Consider the following 20,226-nt stretch of genomic DNA (forward strand, 5'->3'; position numbering starts at 1 on the left):
AATTGATAAATCAGATGCCCATTGTTCTCTAACATCTGAGCATGAAGTCACTATCTTTTTTAAACATTAACATCTCGTCTACATGGGACTTCAGATGTACATCAATAGAGTTGACTCTTAACTGTTCTTAAGGTTGAGGGGAATTGGGGATGAACAAAAGCTTGCCTTGCACGTGGACCCCACTCCACATTGAAGAATAAAAGAAAAAACTTGAGGGTTTCTGCTTTCATTCTTTGCGATAGCAAGTTTTAGTATGTACTCTGAGTTTCTCCTTTTTTGAATCCCATTCAGTACTCTAGCCTTTAAATCTTTGTGCTGTAGTTTCTCCTTGGCTGTCCTATTCTGCATATAATACTCAAGCTTTTACCATTTGGCTTCCCAGCTTTTGTATCCATGCCCTCCTTAATACAGGAAAGCATCCTGTATACCTTGACCACCTGTATTGATTTGTCACTTCCCTTTCTTGATCTTTGGTAATCATGTCTAACAACTTTGGACTGTTCCATTCAAGATTGTTGTCCTGAGCCAAATTGTTCAGCTCAGTGTAATCAGTCACCAGGAGAGCTTGTATAGAAGTCAGTTGTTGGAACTTGATGTTTATGCCAGTAGACTGCATTTGCATGATTTAGTCATAGTCATGGATGTACAGCATGAAAACAAACCCTTCAGTCCAACTTGTCCATGCTGATCAGTTATCTTAAATTAATCTAGACCCATTTGCCAGCACTTCCAAACCCTTATTCATATACTCATCTAGATGCCTTTTTAAATGCTGTAATTGTACCAGCCACCACAATTTCCTCTGGCAGCTCATTCCCTACATGCACCATGTTCTGCATGTGAAAGCTGCCCCTCTTGAATTTTTTCCCCTCTATCTTAAGTCTATGTTGGAATAGACCTCGTCTACTTAGTGAATCCATGCCCCTTGTGATTTTATCAACCTCTAAGATCACCCCTCCACTTCCAACACAGCTGTGAATATAGCCCTTATCTATTTAGCCTCTCCCTGTAGCTCAAACCTGCCAACCCTGGCAACATCCTTGTAAATAATTTCTGAACCTTTTTTCAAGTTTCTCCATCTTTCCAATAGGAGGGAGATCAGAACAGCATATAAGGCAATAGTAGCCTAAGCAATGAATTGACCAGTTAAGGCAAGCATACCAAAGGCCACCTTCACTATCCTATCTGCCTGTGACTCTACTTTAAGGGAGCTATGACCCTGCACTCCCAAGGTCTTTGGGACGAGTTGGACCAAAGGGTCTGTTTCTGTGCTGTACATGTCTGACTCCCTCAGACTTTACCATTTTAAGGGTCTTAATCCTGCCCTGATTTGCCTTTGCAAAATGTACTGCCTTGCATTTCTCTTAATTAAACTCCATCTGCCAGTCATCAGTCCATTGGCCCATCTGTTCAAGATCCCATTGTACTGAGGTAACCTTCACTTTTTTTTTCTCTGCCTCCAATTTTGGTGTCATCAGCAAAATTACTGGCAATACCTTCTATAGTCACAATCAAATCACTTACTTAAATGGCAAAAAATTGGACCCAGCACTGATTGTTGTGGCACACTAGTCATAGGCTTTCAGTCTCAAAAGAAGCCTGCCGCCACCACCCTGTCTTCTATCTTAAGACAGTTCTGTATCCAAGTAGGTAGTTCTACCTGCATTTCATGTGATCTAACCTTGCTAACTAGTCTCCCATGGGGAACCTTGTCAACTGCCTTACTGAAGTCCGTTTAGATCACATCTACTGCTCTGCCCTCATCAATCCTCTGTTACTACTTCAAAAAACTCAATCAAGTTCGTGAGACATGATTTTTCCCATGCATAAAGCTATGTTGACTACTCTAATCAGTCTTCTCCTTTCCAAATACATGTAAATCCTATCCCTTAGTATTCACTCCAACCTCCCCAACACTTAATTGTTAGGCTGACCAGTCTATAGTTCCCTGGATTTTCTTTACCACCGCTTAGTGGCACCATGTTAACCATCCTTCAGACTTCTGGCGCCTCACCTGTGTCAGATGTACAACACAAACATGATCCAACTTGTCCATGCTGACCAGATAATTCTGTCCCATTTGCCAGCAGTTGGTCCATATCCCTGTTAAACCCTTTGTATTCATATACCCATCCAGATGCCTTTAAATGTTGTCATTGTACTAGCCTCCTCCACCACTTAGTCCAAGCAAAAGAAGCCACTAAGATGTGTGTTTCTCCAAGATTAAACCAGTTTCCCCAAACCTAGAATTAAACTATTGTTTTAAAGGTAAACTTTCCTTCATTCAGCAAATGTTATAAAACCCGCTGCTTGGAAACATGGTGGAAGTCAGTTCAATTGAGTTATTCCAAAGGGCAATTAATGGCTGTTTGGATGGAAATAGTGCAGGGTTACAGGGTAAATGGTGGTGGCAGGCAGGAAGTTAGCACTAAGTGATAAACTGTCACAAGTTCAAAGCTCCTGTGCTGTAGTTGATTTTTCTCCAATAGTCTTTGCTGTTAAGTAGATGTCTGTATAGAACATCTGCAGCCTTGAATGTTTGTGACAAGACATCAATCACTAAAAATTTAAAAATTGGCTCACTCAAGGGCCAAGGAAAGCTTGTGTGGAGTCAAAATGGCTGAAATTCTTAATGTCAGTATTCAGTTTTGATGCTGAGGTTAGGGATAGATTACTCTAGGTAAAGTCAGCGTAAGAAGTGAGGAAGTTTAGGTATTCTAAAAGGCATTAAGGTGGATAAGTCCACATGTCTGGATGGGATCTATTCCAGGTTACTGAGGGAAGTGAGGAAATACCAGGTGTCTTAACATATCTTTGCAGTGTCCTTTGAACACAGGTGAGGTCCTAGAGGACTGGAGAATTGCCCATGTTGTCTCCTTGCTTAAGAAGGGTAGCAGGGATAATACAGGTAATTGTAGACCAGTGAGCCAGAAGTCCCTGGTCAGGAAGCTGCTGAAGATCCTGAGGGATAGGATCTGTTCTGTTTTGGAAACAATGGGCTAATCAGTGATTGGCAACATGGTTTTGTGCAGGGGAAGTCATGTCTTATTAACTTAATAGAATTCTTCCCATTTGGATGGGTATATGAATTGGAGGGATATGGGCCGGGTGCTGGCAGGTGGGACGAGATTGGGTTGGGATATCTGGTTGGCATGGATGGGTTGGACCGAAGGGTCTGTTTCCATGCTGTACATCTGGTTCTAAGTGACAGTTGACTGAGGGAAGGCCTGTAGATGTCATACATTGCCTTCAGTAAGGCATTTAAGGTTCTCTATGGTAGGCTGATGGAGAAAGTGAAGTCCCTTGGGGTCCAGGGTGTATTATTTCTAGATGGATAGAGAACTGGCTGGGCAACAGGAGACAGTGGTAGAAAGGAGTTCTCCAAAATGGAGAACTGTGACCAGTGGTGTTACACAGGGATCCATGTTGGGACCATTGTGATATACATTTTTTTTGATTACCTCCTGTGGAAACAGGCCCTTCAGGCCAACAAGTCCACACCGACCTGCCGAAGCACAACCCACCCAGACCCATTCCCCTACATTTACCCCTTCACTTAACACTACGGGCAGTTTAGCATGGCCAATTCACCTAACTGCACATTTTTGGATTGTGGGAGGAAACCGGAGAACCCGGAGGATGTGCAAACCCCACACAGACAGTCACCCTGAGGTGGGAATTGAACCCAGGTTCTGGCGCAGTGAGGCAGCAGTGCTAACACTGTGCTGCCCATTTATAAGTGATCTGGAGGAAGGTATGGGTGGTTTGATTAGCAAGACTGCAGGTGACATAAGATTGGAGTAGCAGATAGTGAAGGTACTGCTAGAATACAGCAGAATATAGATTGGAGAAGTAGCAGATGGAGTTGAATGCAAGGTGATGCAATTTGAAGATCAAATTCAAGAGCAAACTATACAGTAAACTAAAATGTCCTGGGCAAAATTAATGTACCGATCTGGGTGTTCAGGTCTGTGCTACCCTGAAGGTGGTAATGCAGGTTGATAGTGATCAAGAAAGCATATGACATGTTTTCTTTGGGGCATGGTATTGAATAAGAGTTGACAGGTCATGTTATAATTGTATAGGACTTTGGTTTGGTCACATTTGGAATACTGTGTACACTTCTTTTAAAGTGGCAACCAGGATTTGGATGCTTTGGAGAGGGTGCAGAAGTGGTTCACCAGGATGTTGACTGATGTGGAGGGTGCTAGCTATGAGAAGTTGAGTAGAGTAAGATTATTTTCACTGGAAAAATGTGTTGAGACCATACCTGATTGAGGACAGGTGGATACCAAAGCACTTTCCCCAGTTTGGGGGGGGGGGGGGTCACAAGCTCCGGTGAGAGGGAAAGTTTTTTTAAGGAAGATACACATGGAAAGTTCCTTGAGGGTGGTGGGTGCCTGGAATGCATTGCCAGCCGAGGTGACAGTGGCGAGCACGTTAGTGTCATTAAGATGTACCTAGACAAATACATGAATAGGCAGATGGATATAGACCCTTAGAAAATAAGTGACCGGTTTAGGATCTGGATCAGCACAGGCTTGGAGGGCTGACGGGCCTGTTCCTGTGCTGTAATTTTGTTCTAAACCGTGATTGTTCAAGCCAAGTTGAATGCTAGAGTCTGACTTGCCCTTAATGACAATCAGTTGGGACCATAACACTTTTTTCCCTTTGAACAAAAGGACTTGACATATTGCGCTGCCTGTCCACCTCTCCCCAAAGGCTTTCCTTGCACTTTTCAATTCCATTTTACCACTTCTGCCCATGTGACTAGTCCACATGCTTTCCTATAGGCAACAATCTTGCTTTTGACCCACATAGCTAATTTTGTATCACGTGTGAACTGTTTTATGTAGAGGGTATGGTTTTTTAACTTTTGTCAATTGACTTTCAACTTCAAACTCATTTGGATCAAACATGCTATGTGGCTTCAACTTTTGTCTTCCTCTCTGGGACTTATTGCTTAAAGGATTAGTATCCTTTAAAGTAAGCTTAAGCTACTGTTCAAGGATATCTAGTTGTCAAATACTAAGTGGTCAGAATTGCAGTCTCCTAATTTTGGAGAGTGAAAAGGCAAATATTCTTCCAGGTTCCTCTGCCTTTGGACTACTACATATTGCTACATTTCACAGGCCTGAGTTAATTTTGTGAATTGCAGCCTTTCTATTGCAAACTTGTCTACAATTTTAATACCTTTTTAATCCTGAGCAAATGGACTCGAGCAAAATTCTTAATTTGAAAACACACCTCAAACATTTTATGTAATGTACTGTTTTTTTAAAAATGTATGAGATGGCTAGATTCCTGGAAATGTCTAGAAATACCTGGTTTAACTCCTGCAGGATGTAGCTGAATAAATTGAATTCCCACAACTTGAGTGGTAGGAAGTGCCTTTTTCCTCAAGGTGGCATCAGTATCTTGTACTTGCAAGGTAATTGAGCAGAGTCATGTCAGACTTTTTGTATTCACCCCCCCCCCCCCAGTTGAAGTAAACAGACTGTGCTAGCAGAATTATTTAGCTTGTTTTGCATTTGCTGATTCAGGGCTGTAGCCAGCAGTTGGAGGTAATCCAGGACCAAGTATTGAAGGGGAGGAGAATGTGATGGCGCAACGGTTAACAGTACAGTTGAAGCTGCTTACTTGCTGTCGCCAGTGTTCCAAGCTAATTTTTATGCAAGGATTCTTGCAATATAAGATCGAAGTTTCAAAGAATATTTCAATCTCGCATTTGAGATGTGATGTAATTCACAGGAGTGAGTGCATCAGCAGTTCAGTCACATGCTGGACTAGTCACTGATGCAGTCCAAGATACATGGCAGACTTTTTTTTCATAAAGCGCATTCACAGGTTAGCTGGACAGATGGGATGCTACAAAGTGTAATCTTACAACATTTTTAATCTCTTCCTCTACAGACTTGAACAAAATTGACACAGGAATAAGCAGCAGGATGCTGCTTCCCACGTCTGCACAGGATTCATCACGAGGCCTCCCAGACACTATGGACCTCTGCTTAGGCCTACAGTCTCTAAATCTGACAGGGTGGGACCGACCATGGAGCACCCAGGACTCTGAAACTGCAGTATCAAAGGCTAGTTCATCAGGTAAGTGCAGACTTTTTTCCATAATACAACCAAGATGTTATGGTGGAACCAGATTTTAAAACTAATTCAAAGCAAACTATAGTATGCCAATTGTTTTTTAGCAATTGAATTAAAGTGTAGGGGCTTGTGCCTTTGTTTTTAAAATTGGTAAACCCTGCAGTATCCAGAATTCAGTTGAATTTGTTGTTTTGTTGCAGATAACCGCATAAAACTTACTGTTGTGACTAAATTATCCATTCCGATATAAGAAATACATTTATTGCAGTTCTTCAGTCTTTCTGCTCTAAACCAGCTCTCTGATATAGTTGGCACTGACTGAATTTGGCAAGTGCTCTGGTGATGCAAGCTTTATTTTTTTGAAAACCATTGCACTGTTTTACTTAGAATCAAATGATCATGCAGCTATAGTTTTTCTTTCCTTTTTTTAAACTGATTCCTGTCTCCAAGTTGGTCTATTTTAAGGAGCTGCAGTTTAATGTAATTGCAGAGGTTACCAACCTGGCAATAAAAAGTTGAATTTTGTGGGCACTGATTTTAGTGCCTGATCATATAATGAAAGGTATCTTGATGTATGCCTCGCCTTTTCCCATCAGGGTCTTTTGGTTACAACTGCAATGCTACACTAGCCACCAGAAGGCTGGGAATTTATGCCACTGTCTGTTATTGACTTTGTTTAAATTACCTTAACTTTGTAATATTGCATTTAGTTTTATCTAAGACCACCCATTATCAAAAATGGGTTTTTTTAATCTGTACAAATTCTTTTCTTGTATGAATTCTTGATTCCAAGTTGCAGTAGGGATTGTTCTAACCCAAAGCAGTTATCAAGATGTGCTGATGAATTAAAATGGAAGTCAAGTTCAAGTTCTGTAGTAGCAGACGAGAACTTTGTTTCTTTTCCACTTTAGCTCTGAATTCATCAGCACTGATCCATAGTATGCATGGAGATTTATTTCTCAGACTTATTACTAAGTGCATATTTTATTTCCAAGTGAATTTTTTTTCTCCATGCCACCACCACTAGTGTGCCACTGTTCAACATTGCTATTGTTGAGTGAAGAACTTAAGATTTGAATGTCACAGGGAGGTGATGGCTTAATGGTATTATCGCTGGACTCTTAACTAGAGACCCATGTTTGAATACTACCTCAGCAGATGGTAGTGTCTGAATGCAGTAAAATTCTGGCATTAAGTGTACTGATGACCATGAATTGATTGTCAGGGAGAACCCCATCAGGTTGATTCCTGCCTTTTTTTTTTAGAGAAGGAAACTACCATCCCTACCTGGTCTGACCTACATGTTGATTCTGAACTGCTCTCTGGGCAATAAATGCTGCTTGGCCCAATGATGATGTCCTCAGCCTGTAATAAATAAAAGCACTTTTTCTTTGAACCTTGTTCTGTTTTTAAGTAAAACATAGCATTGCAGTATGGGTCCATTCAGTCAGTATCTACTGGCCCAAAATAAACCAGCCACTTGTTCTAATCCCATGGCCTTGCATCCTGTTTAAAACTATGGGCCATGCTATAGTTGGTCCACAAGCAGGCATAAATGTGCTTCCAATATATTAATTGGCATTGCACTGAAATGCTGAATTTTCCAGCACATCAGATTGAAATCCTTGATAGAATAAAAATTTTGTTTCAAGAACAAATCTATCTTGCCTAATGGATAGGCCTTGTGGCTTTTCTGCAGATCAGCAATTGAAAGTGCTGTACAGGGAACATGCAGGCAATGTCAGCAATGGACCCTTTAAGATATGTTAATGAATGCAAGAAATGGGCTGTGCATTGAGCATTACTGCTTTAGATAGGCCAACTTGTTTAGTGTAGGAATGCTGTTGGATATGCACTTGCCACTTTATATGCAGCATTTGTACCAAACTTGCTGTTCTCCCATTGAAATCGGGCATAAGTACATTTTTTAGAATCCCTGCTCGACTTTATCTTTAAGAAATTAATTCCAATATGGACCTGAGAGCACCACTGGGGCCATGATTTTGGCACCATTTTTAAATCCTACCATTTCAAACTCCCAAATTAATATTTCAAAGCTAGATTTCACTTAACTAGTTGAGACAGATATAAATGGGATCATGCAATTTTTCCAGCTTAGTCTTTTTAGCCTTATTCTAATTTTGACCAAGAGTCTCATTCACCAGCAGACCACCTCCATCTGAAGTTCCTGAAGGCTCTTAACTGTTAACAAGGAACAGTTTTTAACCCAATGTTCATGACAGCACAATCATGTTCCCTGTACAGCACTTTCAATTGCTGATCTGCAGAAAAGCCACAAGGCCTATCCATTAGGCAAGATAGATTTGTTCTTGAAACAAAATTTTTATTCCATCAAGGATTTCAATCTGATGTGCTGGAAAATTCAGCATTTCGGTGCAATGCCAATTAATCTTCCTTTTTACATGTCACCTGGTCTCTGGCACATGTACAATGGCTATCTCTGATCCACTTTCCCTCAGTGTATCCTTTCTGACTGTCATAGTTTGTACTCAGTTTTCAGACCTGCTTCAACATTAGGAAGTGGTCAGAGACTGTCACACTGATTCCATTTTGACTTTTATCATGTATACCTAGATAACAATGAAAAGCTTCTTGTTTTTGCATGTTGTACAATCCTATACAAAGTGCAGAAGGGTAATAGAACAGGAATACCATGTTATGGCTGCAGAGAAGGTGCACAGAATCAATATTGCATGGATCTCCAATTTGAAATTTAGTCTTTGAACAGCAGCTCTTGAATCTGATTATATGTGGTGTTTTTGAGATTTTGTATCTTCTGCATGACAGAAGTTGGAAGAGATTTTATAACTGGGATGGAAGGGGTCTTGGGCTGCCTTTTTGAGGCAGTGAAGTACAGATGCAGCTCGGATGGATGGTTAGCTTGTGTGATGGATTGGGCTGTTTGCAATTCTAGCTTTTTACAGCCCTGGGTTGAGCAATTGTCATACCGAGCTCTAATCTATCTGGATAGACTGCCTTCTGGACTGCATCTATTTTTTAAATAAAAAATTGCTAATTGTCTTTACGGACGTGGTGAATTTCATTAGTGTCCTGAAGAAGTAGTACAATGATGCTTCTATCTTGACACATCAGTGTGGATGGACTAGACGTGTTGGTCACTCATGAGAACCTGAAGCTCTTAACTATCTCCACTTTGGCTCTGGCTCTGTTCTAAGTAGAGGTGTGCCTGCTACCTTGCTGAAGTTGATAACCAGTTTTTTTTTTTTTTTTTAGTTTTGCTGATGTTGAGGGAGAGATGGTTGTCTTAGCACCATCCCACCAAGCACTATCTCTTCCCTGTTTTTTTTTCTCTTGTCATTGCAGACCAGATCTCAATCAAACTTGTAAACTTGGTCACAGTCCTGAATACAGTTACCATAATGAAGCCTTATGGTTCTGGAATACTCAGCTAGGTTGGCTGCTGGGCTCTTTAATATGGACCAGTCCATTGATTTGAGGCAGTCCCATCGTTCTCCTCAGACCAGAACCGTAGTATCTCTAGTCAGTCCTCTCTCTCCAATTTCTGCTTGTAAGCTGGGAGGAGGAGCAGACTTTCCAAAGTGTGGATGGGGTATGGAGCATTAGGCATCTTAAGTAGAGCAGGTCAAGGATGTTCAGCCCTCTGACACAAGTGTTGATGCTCTTTGGTAGCATACTTTGAAGTCACTGGCTGCAATGAATACTTAGAGGCCTAATTCAATCTTGAGTCCATTTGTGGCAGTGCATATTATATAGTGCTCTTCACTTCTGTATGGGATGGTATGTAAACTGCTGTCAAGACAGCAGAGGTGAATTCTGGTGGCAGGTGTTGGGGCAGCACTTCACTGGATATACCAGGTCAGTGAGCAGTAACTTGCGAGGGCCACCAGATCTGAGCACCAGGAGCTCTTGATTGGAAGGCAGACCCGACTGCCCTTTGCCTTGCTGAAGGACACTACAGTCCATGAGAGGTATAGAGAAATAATCTTCAAATTGTAAGGTAAAGCTAGGTGCAGCAGAAATGCACCATGTCTGTGTCAAAGTGCACAGCAGTGTCACTCACCCCTCGAAGGTGAGTCTCGCTTTAAGTTGTAATGAAAACTTTGTTAGAGCTTTGCTTTTTCTGTGAACATCCAGCATTTTTTAAAAAAGACTTAAAGAACTGCTGCTTCTCTGTTGCTTATCTACTCATCCTCAGGAAATCTGGGTCACGGCCACTCTTTGGGATATTTTATAATAAAAGTTAACCCTCTCTGATTATTACCCAGAGTTCCTTAAGGTAGCAAAAATTACAGGCTGCTTCCACCACAAGGCCTATTTCACATGAAACCTTACCATTGCGTTGTGGATTTATTAAATTGCCCCCAGTATGGAAAGTTGCTGACAACCATTCTACTTGCATTATATCATGAAATCTGTTGAGTTAATACAGCCAGAGAATCTTTCTCCACATTGTTGTAGTACAGGAGGAGGCCAATTGTCTTTGGCACTAGCCCAATCTCCTGCCTCTCCCCATACCCATTTGCATGGTTTTGCACAATAATTAGGAAATTGCAAACAGTGGATGACCATCAAGCTACAAACCAGTTGGAGTGGCCTTTTGGCATGATGGAAAGATAATGAATGAAACTCAATGTGGAGAAGGGAGGCAGGTTTTGTGTTCTTTGAACCCATGTAGTCGAAAGAAGAGAACTTGGCAGAGAGACCTGGGGTGTATACATGTTCATGTCTGAGGAAAGGTGCAGGACGAAGTACAGAGCTATTAAAATGCATATTATACACTGTCAAACAATGATTCAACACCTTGAATGTCTCTGTTGACCCTGCCTCCACAATGTCAATACATTTCAAGCTGAACATTTTTTTTGGAAGTTTTTATTTGCAGCTTTTGCAACACATTTGAGTACTACACCATCAGATTCTCCGTCCTCTTAGCTGAAAAGAACAGTTCCTCTGTCTATTCCTATCTAGCCCAAGATTTTAAACTATCAAATCTCCCCTCTACTGTCTTGGAGGAAAACCGAGCCAACCAATCAATTGAAATGTCTCATTCTTGGGACCATGTGCAAACCTTTTTTAAGAATTCCTTCTCCAATGAGTTCATATCCTTCCTCTGACAGTCAAAACCAGACACAGTGCTCTGCTGTAGCTGAGATGTAACGAAGTCAGAATCAAGCACCTGCCTTGATTTGACCATGTATAATATGCACTTTAATAGCTCTCTGTATTTTGTTCTGCCACCTTTTTTTCCCTCTGACATAAACATGTATATGCCCAGGTGTCTTTGCCAAGCTGTCTTTTTTAGAGTACACAGGTTTCATGTTCTTCTGTCCCAAAGTATGTCACCTCTTACCTCCCTTCTACACATTGTACTTTAAGTTATCTTTCCAAAATGGCCACTCCAACTTTTGTTTGCAGCTTAATGGTCATCCACTGTTGGCAATTTTTCCTATATTTTGTATCATCTGCAAACTTTGAAGTTGTTCCCTGAGTATCTATATCATGTATCAGAAAAATCGAGGATTCCAATACTGATGTATGGGTAATTCCGCAAACTATTCTTCCAGCTGGAATGGAGCCGTAAACCACCACTTGGAAAATTGGCTAAAGGGTAGGAAGTCCTTTCATCCAGATGATCTCAACCTTATTGGCTTTTTTGAAAACATTGATTTCCTTTCTGAGTGAGTAAAAATTAAGTGCCTGGTAGTACTTTAGCAGAGTAGCCATTTAAGCTTATGTTCCTGCATCCCTTTAATCTCCCACCACCCATAATGTGAATTTTAACTGTTCTCCATTTGCCCAACTTTCAGTGTATATTTGTCATTTTGGAAACGCAAAGCCAATTTTGGCACACTATATGGCTTATGCCTGAAACATTGATTCTCCTTCTCCTTGGATGCTGCCTGACCTGCTGCGCTTTTCCAGCAACACATTTTTAAGCTCTGATCTCCAGCATCTGCAGTCTTCACTTTCTCCTACACTATATGGTAATCCTGGCTGAAATGTTTTTACACAACTAGGAATCCAACATTGGTTTATAAAATGAGCTCTTGAGAATAACTGCTTGCTGAATGAATAAGTTTCCAGAATTCCATTTTTCCCTTTTTTTTAAAATATCTCAGATAAAGACAGCTCAAATAATTTCACTGCATTATTTTAAAAATAATGCACTGACAGCATTCCATACTTTCTGACAATCTTCAGGTTATTTGCCATGGCTGTTTGAGGAGAAGTTTTTTTGAACCATTTAACAAGATTTCATCATGTTAAATATTAACTCTAGTGGAGTAGACTGAAGGTTATTATATTCCATCCAAATTAGATTTGAATTGCCTATCAGTGCATTCCTCTGCCAACACCTTTTTTTTTTCTTGCAGAGTTTTAGAAAAACCTGTAAAATAATTAATACATGGATTAAGACATGTACTAGAATTTGCTTTTGAAGCAATAATGATGGAAAAGTTGAAGTTCTAAATTGGTGAAAGGCCAATTTTGACTGTATTAGGCAAGAACTTTGAAAAGCTAATTGGGGGCAGATTTTTGCAGGTAAAGGGACAGCTAGAAAATGGGAAGCCTTTAGAAATGAGATAACAAGAATCCAGAGAATGTATATTCCTGTTACCTCCGATTACAACAGGATCTGGACCAAATGGGCTAAGTGGTAGATGGAGTGGAATTCAGATAAATGTGAGCTGCATTTTGGGAAAGCAAATCATAGCAAGACTTGTACACTTGATGGTAAGGTCCTAGAGAGTGTTCTTGAACAAAGAGACCTTGGAGTGGAGTGCAGGTTCATAGCTCCTTGAAAGTGGAGTCGCAAGTAGATAGGGTAGTGAAGGCAGCATTTGGTATGCCTTCCTTTATTGGCCAGAGTATTGAGTACAGGAGTTGGGAGGTCATGTTGCGGCTGAACAGGACGTTGGTTAGACCGCTGTTGGAATATTGTATGCAATTCTGGTCTCCTTCCTATCGGACCAGTAAAGAAAAGCATACCAAGCGCTGCCTTCACTATCCTATCTACCTGTGACTCCACTTTCAAGGAGCTATGAACCTGCACTCCACTCCAAGGTCTTTGTTCAAGAACACTCTCTCTAGGACCTTACCATTAAGTGTACAAGTCCTGCTAAGATTTGTTTTCCCAAAATGCAGCAGCTTGCATTTATCTGAATTCCACTCCATCTACCACTTAGTCCATTGGCCCATCTGTTGTAATCTGAGGTAACCCTCTTTGCTGTCCACTTTACCTCCAATTTTGGTGTCATCTGCAAACTTACTCACTGTACCTGTTATGCTCGCATCCAAATCATTTATGTAAATGACAAAAGGTAGAGGGCCCAGCACCGATCCTTGTGGCACTCCACTGGTCACAGGCCTCCAGTCTGAAAAACAACCCTCCACCACCACCCTCGTCTTCTACCTTTTTGAGCCAGTTCTGTATCCAAATGGCTAGTTCTCCCTTTTATTCCATGAGATCTAACCTTGCTAATCAGTCTCCCATGGGGAACCTTGTCAAATGCCTTACTGAAGTCAATATAGATCACATCTACTGCTCTGCCCTCATCGATCCTCTTTGTTACTTCAAAAAACTCAATCAATTTTGTGACATGATTTCCCAAAGCCATGTTGACTATCCCTAATCAGTCCTTGCCTTTCCAAATAAATGTACATCCTGTCCCTCAGGATTTGCTCCAACAACTTGCCCACCACAGAGGTCAAGCTTACCGGTCTATAGTTCCCTGGCTTGTCTTTACGGCCCTTCTTAAACAGCAGCACCACGTTTGCCAACCTCCACTCTTCTGGCACCTCGCCTGTGACTATTGATACAAATCTCTCAGCAAGAGGCCCAGCAATCACTTCTCTAGCTTCCCACAGAGTTCTCAGGTACACCTGATCAGGTTCTTGGGATTTATCCACCTTTATCTGTTTCAAGACATCCAGCACTTCCTCCTCTGTAATCTGGACATGTTGCAAGATGTCACCATCTATTTCCCTGCAGTCTATATCTTCCATATCCTTTCCACAGTAAATACTGATGCAAAATATTCATTTAGTATCTCCCCCATTTTCTGTGGCTCCACACAAAGGCCACCTTGCTGATCTTTGAGGGGCCCTATTCTCTCTCTAGTGACCCTTTTGTCCTTGTATTTGGTAAATACAATTAAGGAGAATCCAAAGGATTTTTACAATGCTATCTCATGTCCCAGTTTTGCCCTCCTGATTTCCCTCTTAAGTATACTCCTACTTCCTTATACTCTAAGGATTCACTCGATCTATCCTGTCTATACCTGACATATGCTTCCTTCTTTTTCTTAACCAAACCCTCAATTTCTTTAGTCATCCAGCATTCCCTATACCTACCAGCCTTCCCTTTCAACCTGACTGGAATATACTTTCTCTGGATTCTTATCTCATTTCTGAAGGCTTCCCATTTTCCAGCCATCCCTTTACCTGCAAACATCTGCCTCCAATCAGCTTTTAAGTTCTTTCCTAATACTGTCAAAATTGGCCTTTCTCAATTTAGAACTTCAACTTTTTAGATCAGGTCTATTGTTTTCCATCGCTAGTTTAAAACGAATAGAATTATAGTCACTGGCCCCAAAGTGCTCCCCCACAGACACCTCAGTCACTTGCCCTGCCTTATTTCCCAAGAGTAGGTCAAGTTTTGCACCTTCTCTAATAGGTACATCCACATACCGAATCAGAAAATTGTCTTGTACGCACTTAAGAAATTCCTCTTCATCTAAACCTTTAACACTATGGCAGTCCCAGTCGATGTTTGGAAAGTTAAAATCCCCTACCATAACTACTCTATTATTCTTACAGATAGCTGAGATCTCCTTAGAAGTTTGTTTCTCAATTTTCCTCTGACTATTTGGGGGGGGGGGGGTCTATAATACAATCCCAATAAGGTGATCATCCCTTTCTTATTTCTCAGTTCCACCCAAATAACTTCCCTGGATGTATTTCTGGGAATATCCTCCCTCAGCACAGCTGTAATGCTATCCCTGATCAAAAATGCCACTACCCCTCTTCTCTTGCCTCCCTTTTCTATCCTTCCCGTAGCATTGTATCCTGGCACATTAAGCTGCCAGTCCTGCCCATCCCTGAGCCATGTTTCTGTAATTGCTATGATATCCCAGTCCCATGTTCCTAACCATGTCCTGAGTTCATCTGCCTTCCCTGTTAGGCCCCTTGCATTAAAATAAATGCAGTTTAATTTATTAGGCCTGCCTCCTTTCTCCCCCCCACCTTACTAGTTTAAATCCTCTCGAGCAAATTTCCCTGCTAGTATATTAGTCCCCATCCAATGTAGGTGCAATCTGTCCTTCTTGTATAGGTCACTTCTACCCCAAGAGATTCCAATGATCCAAAAATGTGAATCCTTCTCCCATACACCAGCTCCTCAGCCATGTATTCATCTGCTCTATCCTCCTATTCTTACCCTCACTAGCTCGTAGCACTGGGAGTAATCCAGATATTACTACCCTTTTAAAAAGGACCTCCTTTTTAAATTTCTGCCTAACTCTCTGTAATCTCCCTTCAGTATCTCAACCTTTTCCCTTCCAATGTCATTGGTTCCATTGTGGACAATGACCTCCTGCTGGTCCCTTTCCCCCATGAGAACATTCTGCACCCTCTCTGAGACGTCCTTGATCCTGGCACCAGGGAAACGCACAATATTCTGCTTTTTCTCTGGCCACAGAAACATCTGTCTGTACCTCTGACTACAGAATCCCCTAACACAATTGATCTCTTGGAAGCCAACGTACCCCTTGTTGCATTAGAGCCAGTCTCAACACCAGAAACTTGGCTGCTTGTGCTACGTTCTTCTGAGAATCCATCACCCCCTACATTTTCCAAAACAGCACAGAAGGACATAGATAAGCTGCAGAGCTGATGGGTGGCAAATGGAGTTTAATATGCGAAAAGTGGAGGTGATTCACTTTGGAAGGAACAACAGGAATAAACAGTATTGGACTAAAAAGATTCTTGGTAGTGGAGATGAGCAGAGAGATCTCTGTCCAATGTATAAAGTTGCCTCCTGAATTGATAGGGTTGTTGCAGCTGTACAAAACTCTGGAGTTGCTGCACTTGGAGTATTACATACAGTTCTGGTTGCCACATGGAAAGGATGTGGAAGCTTTGGAAAGGGTGCAGAGGAGATGTTGCCTGATATGGAGGGAAGGTTTTGTGAGAAAAGGCTGAGGGAACGGAGGTTTTTTTCTTGGAGCGAAGGTTGAGAGGTGATGTAATTGAGACATGATTAGATAGGGTGGACATTGAGAGCTTTTTTCCTTGGATGGTGACAGTTAGCATGAGAGCCATAGCTTTAAATTGAGGGGTGATAGATATAGGACAAATGTCAGAGGTAGTTTCTTTACTCAATAGTAGGAGTGTGGAATGCCCTGCAGCAGTAAACTCACCAAGTTTCAGGGCATTGCAATGTCACTCCATAAACTTGGATGAAAATGGAATAGTGCAGGCTTCAGATTGTTGCACCGACCTGTGGAACCATTGAGGGCCTGTACTGCACTGTAGTGTTGTATGTTCTATTACTGATTGCCAGTAGAAAGTGAGGACTGCAGATGCTGGAGATCAGAGCTTAATGTGTTGCTGGAAAAGCACAGGTTAGGCAGCATCCAAGGAGCAGGAGAATCGACGTTTCGGGCATGAACCCTTCTTCAGGAGGGTTACTAGTGGCTGACTGGGTTATGGGAATCAAGAAATCTGCTGTCAACCAGCCAGATGACTTGTTGCTGTTCTAGTCTTCAAACCTCTCCAGCTGCTTCAACTTGTGCCTCTTCCTTTGACCTAGTTATAACTATTGTTGGAAAGGAACTAACTCATTTGAACTTAATGCCAAAATTAAAACTTTCTCAAGTGTGAGTGGAAGGTGATAACTGTGAAGGCAGTCTTGGGTCATAAGTTTTGAAAAGATTTGATTAAGCACAAAGCTTTGATAAATTGGGGATGAGCATTGTCTTGTGAAAGTCAATAGATCCTGCTGCTGAGCTTAACCAAAATCTAGCTGACATTCAAGCTAAAGAACAGATTTGTGACTTTTTTAATCACCTGTGTTTGCAGGAACCCAAATTAATATTGACTTTATAAACTCTAGAATTCTTAATTTTGTCTCTAAACCTTATTACTTTTTGTCTGGAGGTGATTGCTAAAATGAGATTTTGGTGTTATTAGTAAATCTGTTTTGGGTTCTAATCTAATTTGCTTATAAAATGCTTTCTATAAAGTAGCTATCAAATAGGCTGTGTGAACTAAACTCTGTTCCACTATTGCATAGCACAACTCAAGACAGGGGAAGTGGAATTCTGGACAAGTTTGTCAGGCTAAGTCAAAGCATCATGCATTGGGACAAGCTAATGAGGTATTGGTGTTTGAATAGAATTAGTGTGGTGGTGATGCTTGTAATTAGTCAAAGGACCACAGGTAAACAAACTCTACTTTTTGGCAGTGCAGGAATAGATCCAGGTTGGTGGTGGAACTGAGCATATGTTTGAGCAAGTGTGAAGCCTTTGAAGCTGAGGACTCAGATTTTTGCAGGTTCAGGCTAAATGTAGCGTGGAGAAACAATGTTTTGGTAATTTAAATTGTAGAGCTGTCTCAGCCCATGAACAAGTCTTGAAGCAGTTGTCTATGGAACCTTGGTAAATTTCTGCCATGCATCTTTTCGATGTTACACTCTACCATTTGAGATACACAATAGCAGAGTTTTTGGACATGTCAGTCATGGTGTGTGATGCCTCCAGTGTGCTGGGACATTTGGAAGCAATGCTGTTACATGTAGCCTTCATATTGAAGGAGGCGCTCTCACGCAGTAGTCATGGTGGAACCTAAACGGGGAATCCAAGTGGTTGCAACTTGACTGTAGTGTGCTTGTATCTGAGCAATTTTCCGTCCTGTCAGGCAGATGCAAGTGTTGCAACTATGTACTGGAACAGCTTAGTTAGGGCTGAGGTACGTTCTGGAGCACAAATCTCCAGTACTCTGCACGACTGCCAAAATGTTGTCAGGATCCAGTCTCTCCATTAGAGATGGTTAGAGGCTTCCTTTGCTCGGAGGTTTGGGATATTTGCATACCATCTGACTCCCATTCTTTTAATCATAATTGTATGTAGCAGGATTACAGATCTTGGATCTGATCTGTTGTTTTGTGGATTGCTTGGTCATGTCAGTTGCATGCTACTTCTGTTTTGCATGCAAGTAATTTTTGTAGTGTAGTTTGAGGGTTCATTACACAAAATAGGCTATTCAGTGCCTCATGCTTGTCTGTTCTATCATTCAGATCATGGTTGATTGATGGTCTAGCTCCATATACTGCCTTGCGCACACCCCTTAATACCTTACTAACAAAAATGTATTTCTTTTAAAATTAACAACTCGTGTCTGCTTTTGGAGAGGAGTTGCAAACTTTGGTGTAGAATCTTGATAACCTCTCTCTCCTGAATTTTTATGCTATGCCTATAGTTTGAGAAACCCCAACCAGTGGAAATAATTTTATCTCCCCTGTTTAATATCTTTATCAGATTACCCCTTCGTCTCTTAAATTTAGAAAATGGGGCTAATTTGTGTATTTTTCTCAAACCACTGAAGTTTGGGTATAAATCTGTAAACCTATATTGTGCTGTTCTCCCAAGGTCAACTAATCATTCCTAAGGTGGGCTACACTGATCTGCTGACCATACTCAAGTATGACTTTCTATAACTGCAACATAACCTGTGCATCCTTGTACTCCTGTTCTCTAGATATAAAAGTCAACATTTCATAGCTTTAGATTATCTGCATCTGTTTGTGGCTCTTTAAAGATATACACCAGCATCTCAAATCTCTGGACATCCACTAACTTCATACCAGCTAGGAAGTACCCTGATCTACCCTATTTTGGTCCCAAAGTGAATACATGAATTCCTTCTGCTACAGTTTTGCTCATTCAATTAGTCGCATCAGTATCCCTTAATGTTATGCTATCATGTCTGCACCATCTACAATGCCACTTAATTGCCGTCAAGTTTGGGTATGGCTTTCTGCCATTATCCAAGTTAATAAATAATGAAGTAAGCCTCCTAGTGCGTACTCCTGCACTCCTTAATTGAACCAGGTTTGAACTGTCAGCTTAGCAGTAACTAGGAAGTGAGATATTCTAATCATAGTTTAGCATATGTTGTTCAAATTTGCTGATCCACAGTGCCTCTCAGATGTCCAGTTTTGAGCTAGATTTTTGAAGCTTGTCCCAATTTGTGCATATCTGCAATGCTACAATATAGTACAGGTTGTGCTATAAAGTTTGTTTGCTATAATGTTGACTAATTGGGGACACTCAGTCGTAGATTTAAAGCACAAAAACAAACCCTTCAGTCCAACCCGTCCACATGGACCAGGTATCCCAACTCAATCTGGTCCCACCAGCCAGCACCTGGCCCATATCCCTCCAAATCCTTCCTATTCATATACCCATCCAGATGCCTTTTTAATTGTTGCAATTGTACTAGCCCCCACCACTTCCTCTGGCAGCTCATTGCATACAAAGTATGCTAATTGCCACTTCACTATCCTGTACACTTGTGACTCTACTCTTCAAGGAACTATGAATTGGCACTCCAAGGCCTTTGTTCAGCAACTACTTGCAAGACGAATTCAGGAGATAGCTAAAAGTCAATCACATTGCTGCAGTCTGGAATTGCATGAAATCCAGACCAAATGAGGAATGGCATATTTGTTCCTTGGCTTATTAGTGACCAAGTTAACGAATAAGAACTGAATTGTTGGACAAATTCTTAAGCCATCGAATTAATATAATTTGCGATTGACTTTGGAGAAGTTTGCCTCCTTTTTTCAGAAAAAGGCTGAAGACCATGGAACATTTCCATATAACTGTATTAAATTGGTAAATCTGAACTGAATTGTTCAAGTGGTATTAGTTTAACAAGTTAGTTTGGAAGCAAAATAGTGTGAACAGTCACTAATGAAATGTAGAAAACAAAAATCCAACTAAACAAATTGGATATCCCTCTTGAGATGGTTGAAGCTGCGTTCTGTCTCAAGCAGATTAATGACTTGCCTGCAAAGTAAGCCATGGGATATGCTTGCCAAGTGACCTCTTGTGGCACTCA

At 41.2% G+C, this 20,226-nt stretch overlaps 1 protein-coding gene across 3 annotated transcripts in view; it reads left to right on the forward strand.

Moving 5' to 3' along the window:
* The window catches only part of LOC122542598 (cytoplasmic polyadenylation element-binding protein 1-like), a 115,659-nt gene that overhangs the window by 60,229 nt on the left and 35,204 nt on the right, over window positions 1-20,226 (forward strand). For all 3 annotated transcript variants that reach the window (XM_043680548.1, XM_043680550.1, XM_043680549.1), the window contains one exon: window positions 5,914-6,102. In XM_043680548.1, the coding sequence (XP_043536483.1) occupies window positions 5,914-6,102 (189 nt within the window). The remainder of the gene's footprint in view (window positions 1-5,913; window positions 6,103-20,226) is intronic.

This window comes from Chiloscyllium plagiosum, chromosome 40, assembly GCF_004010195.1.
Source record: "Chiloscyllium plagiosum isolate BGI_BamShark_2017 chromosome 40, ASM401019v2, whole genome shotgun sequence".
In the NCBI taxonomy this organism is placed as follows: Eukaryota; Metazoa; Chordata; class Chondrichthyes; order Orectolobiformes; family Hemiscylliidae; genus Chiloscyllium; species Chiloscyllium plagiosum.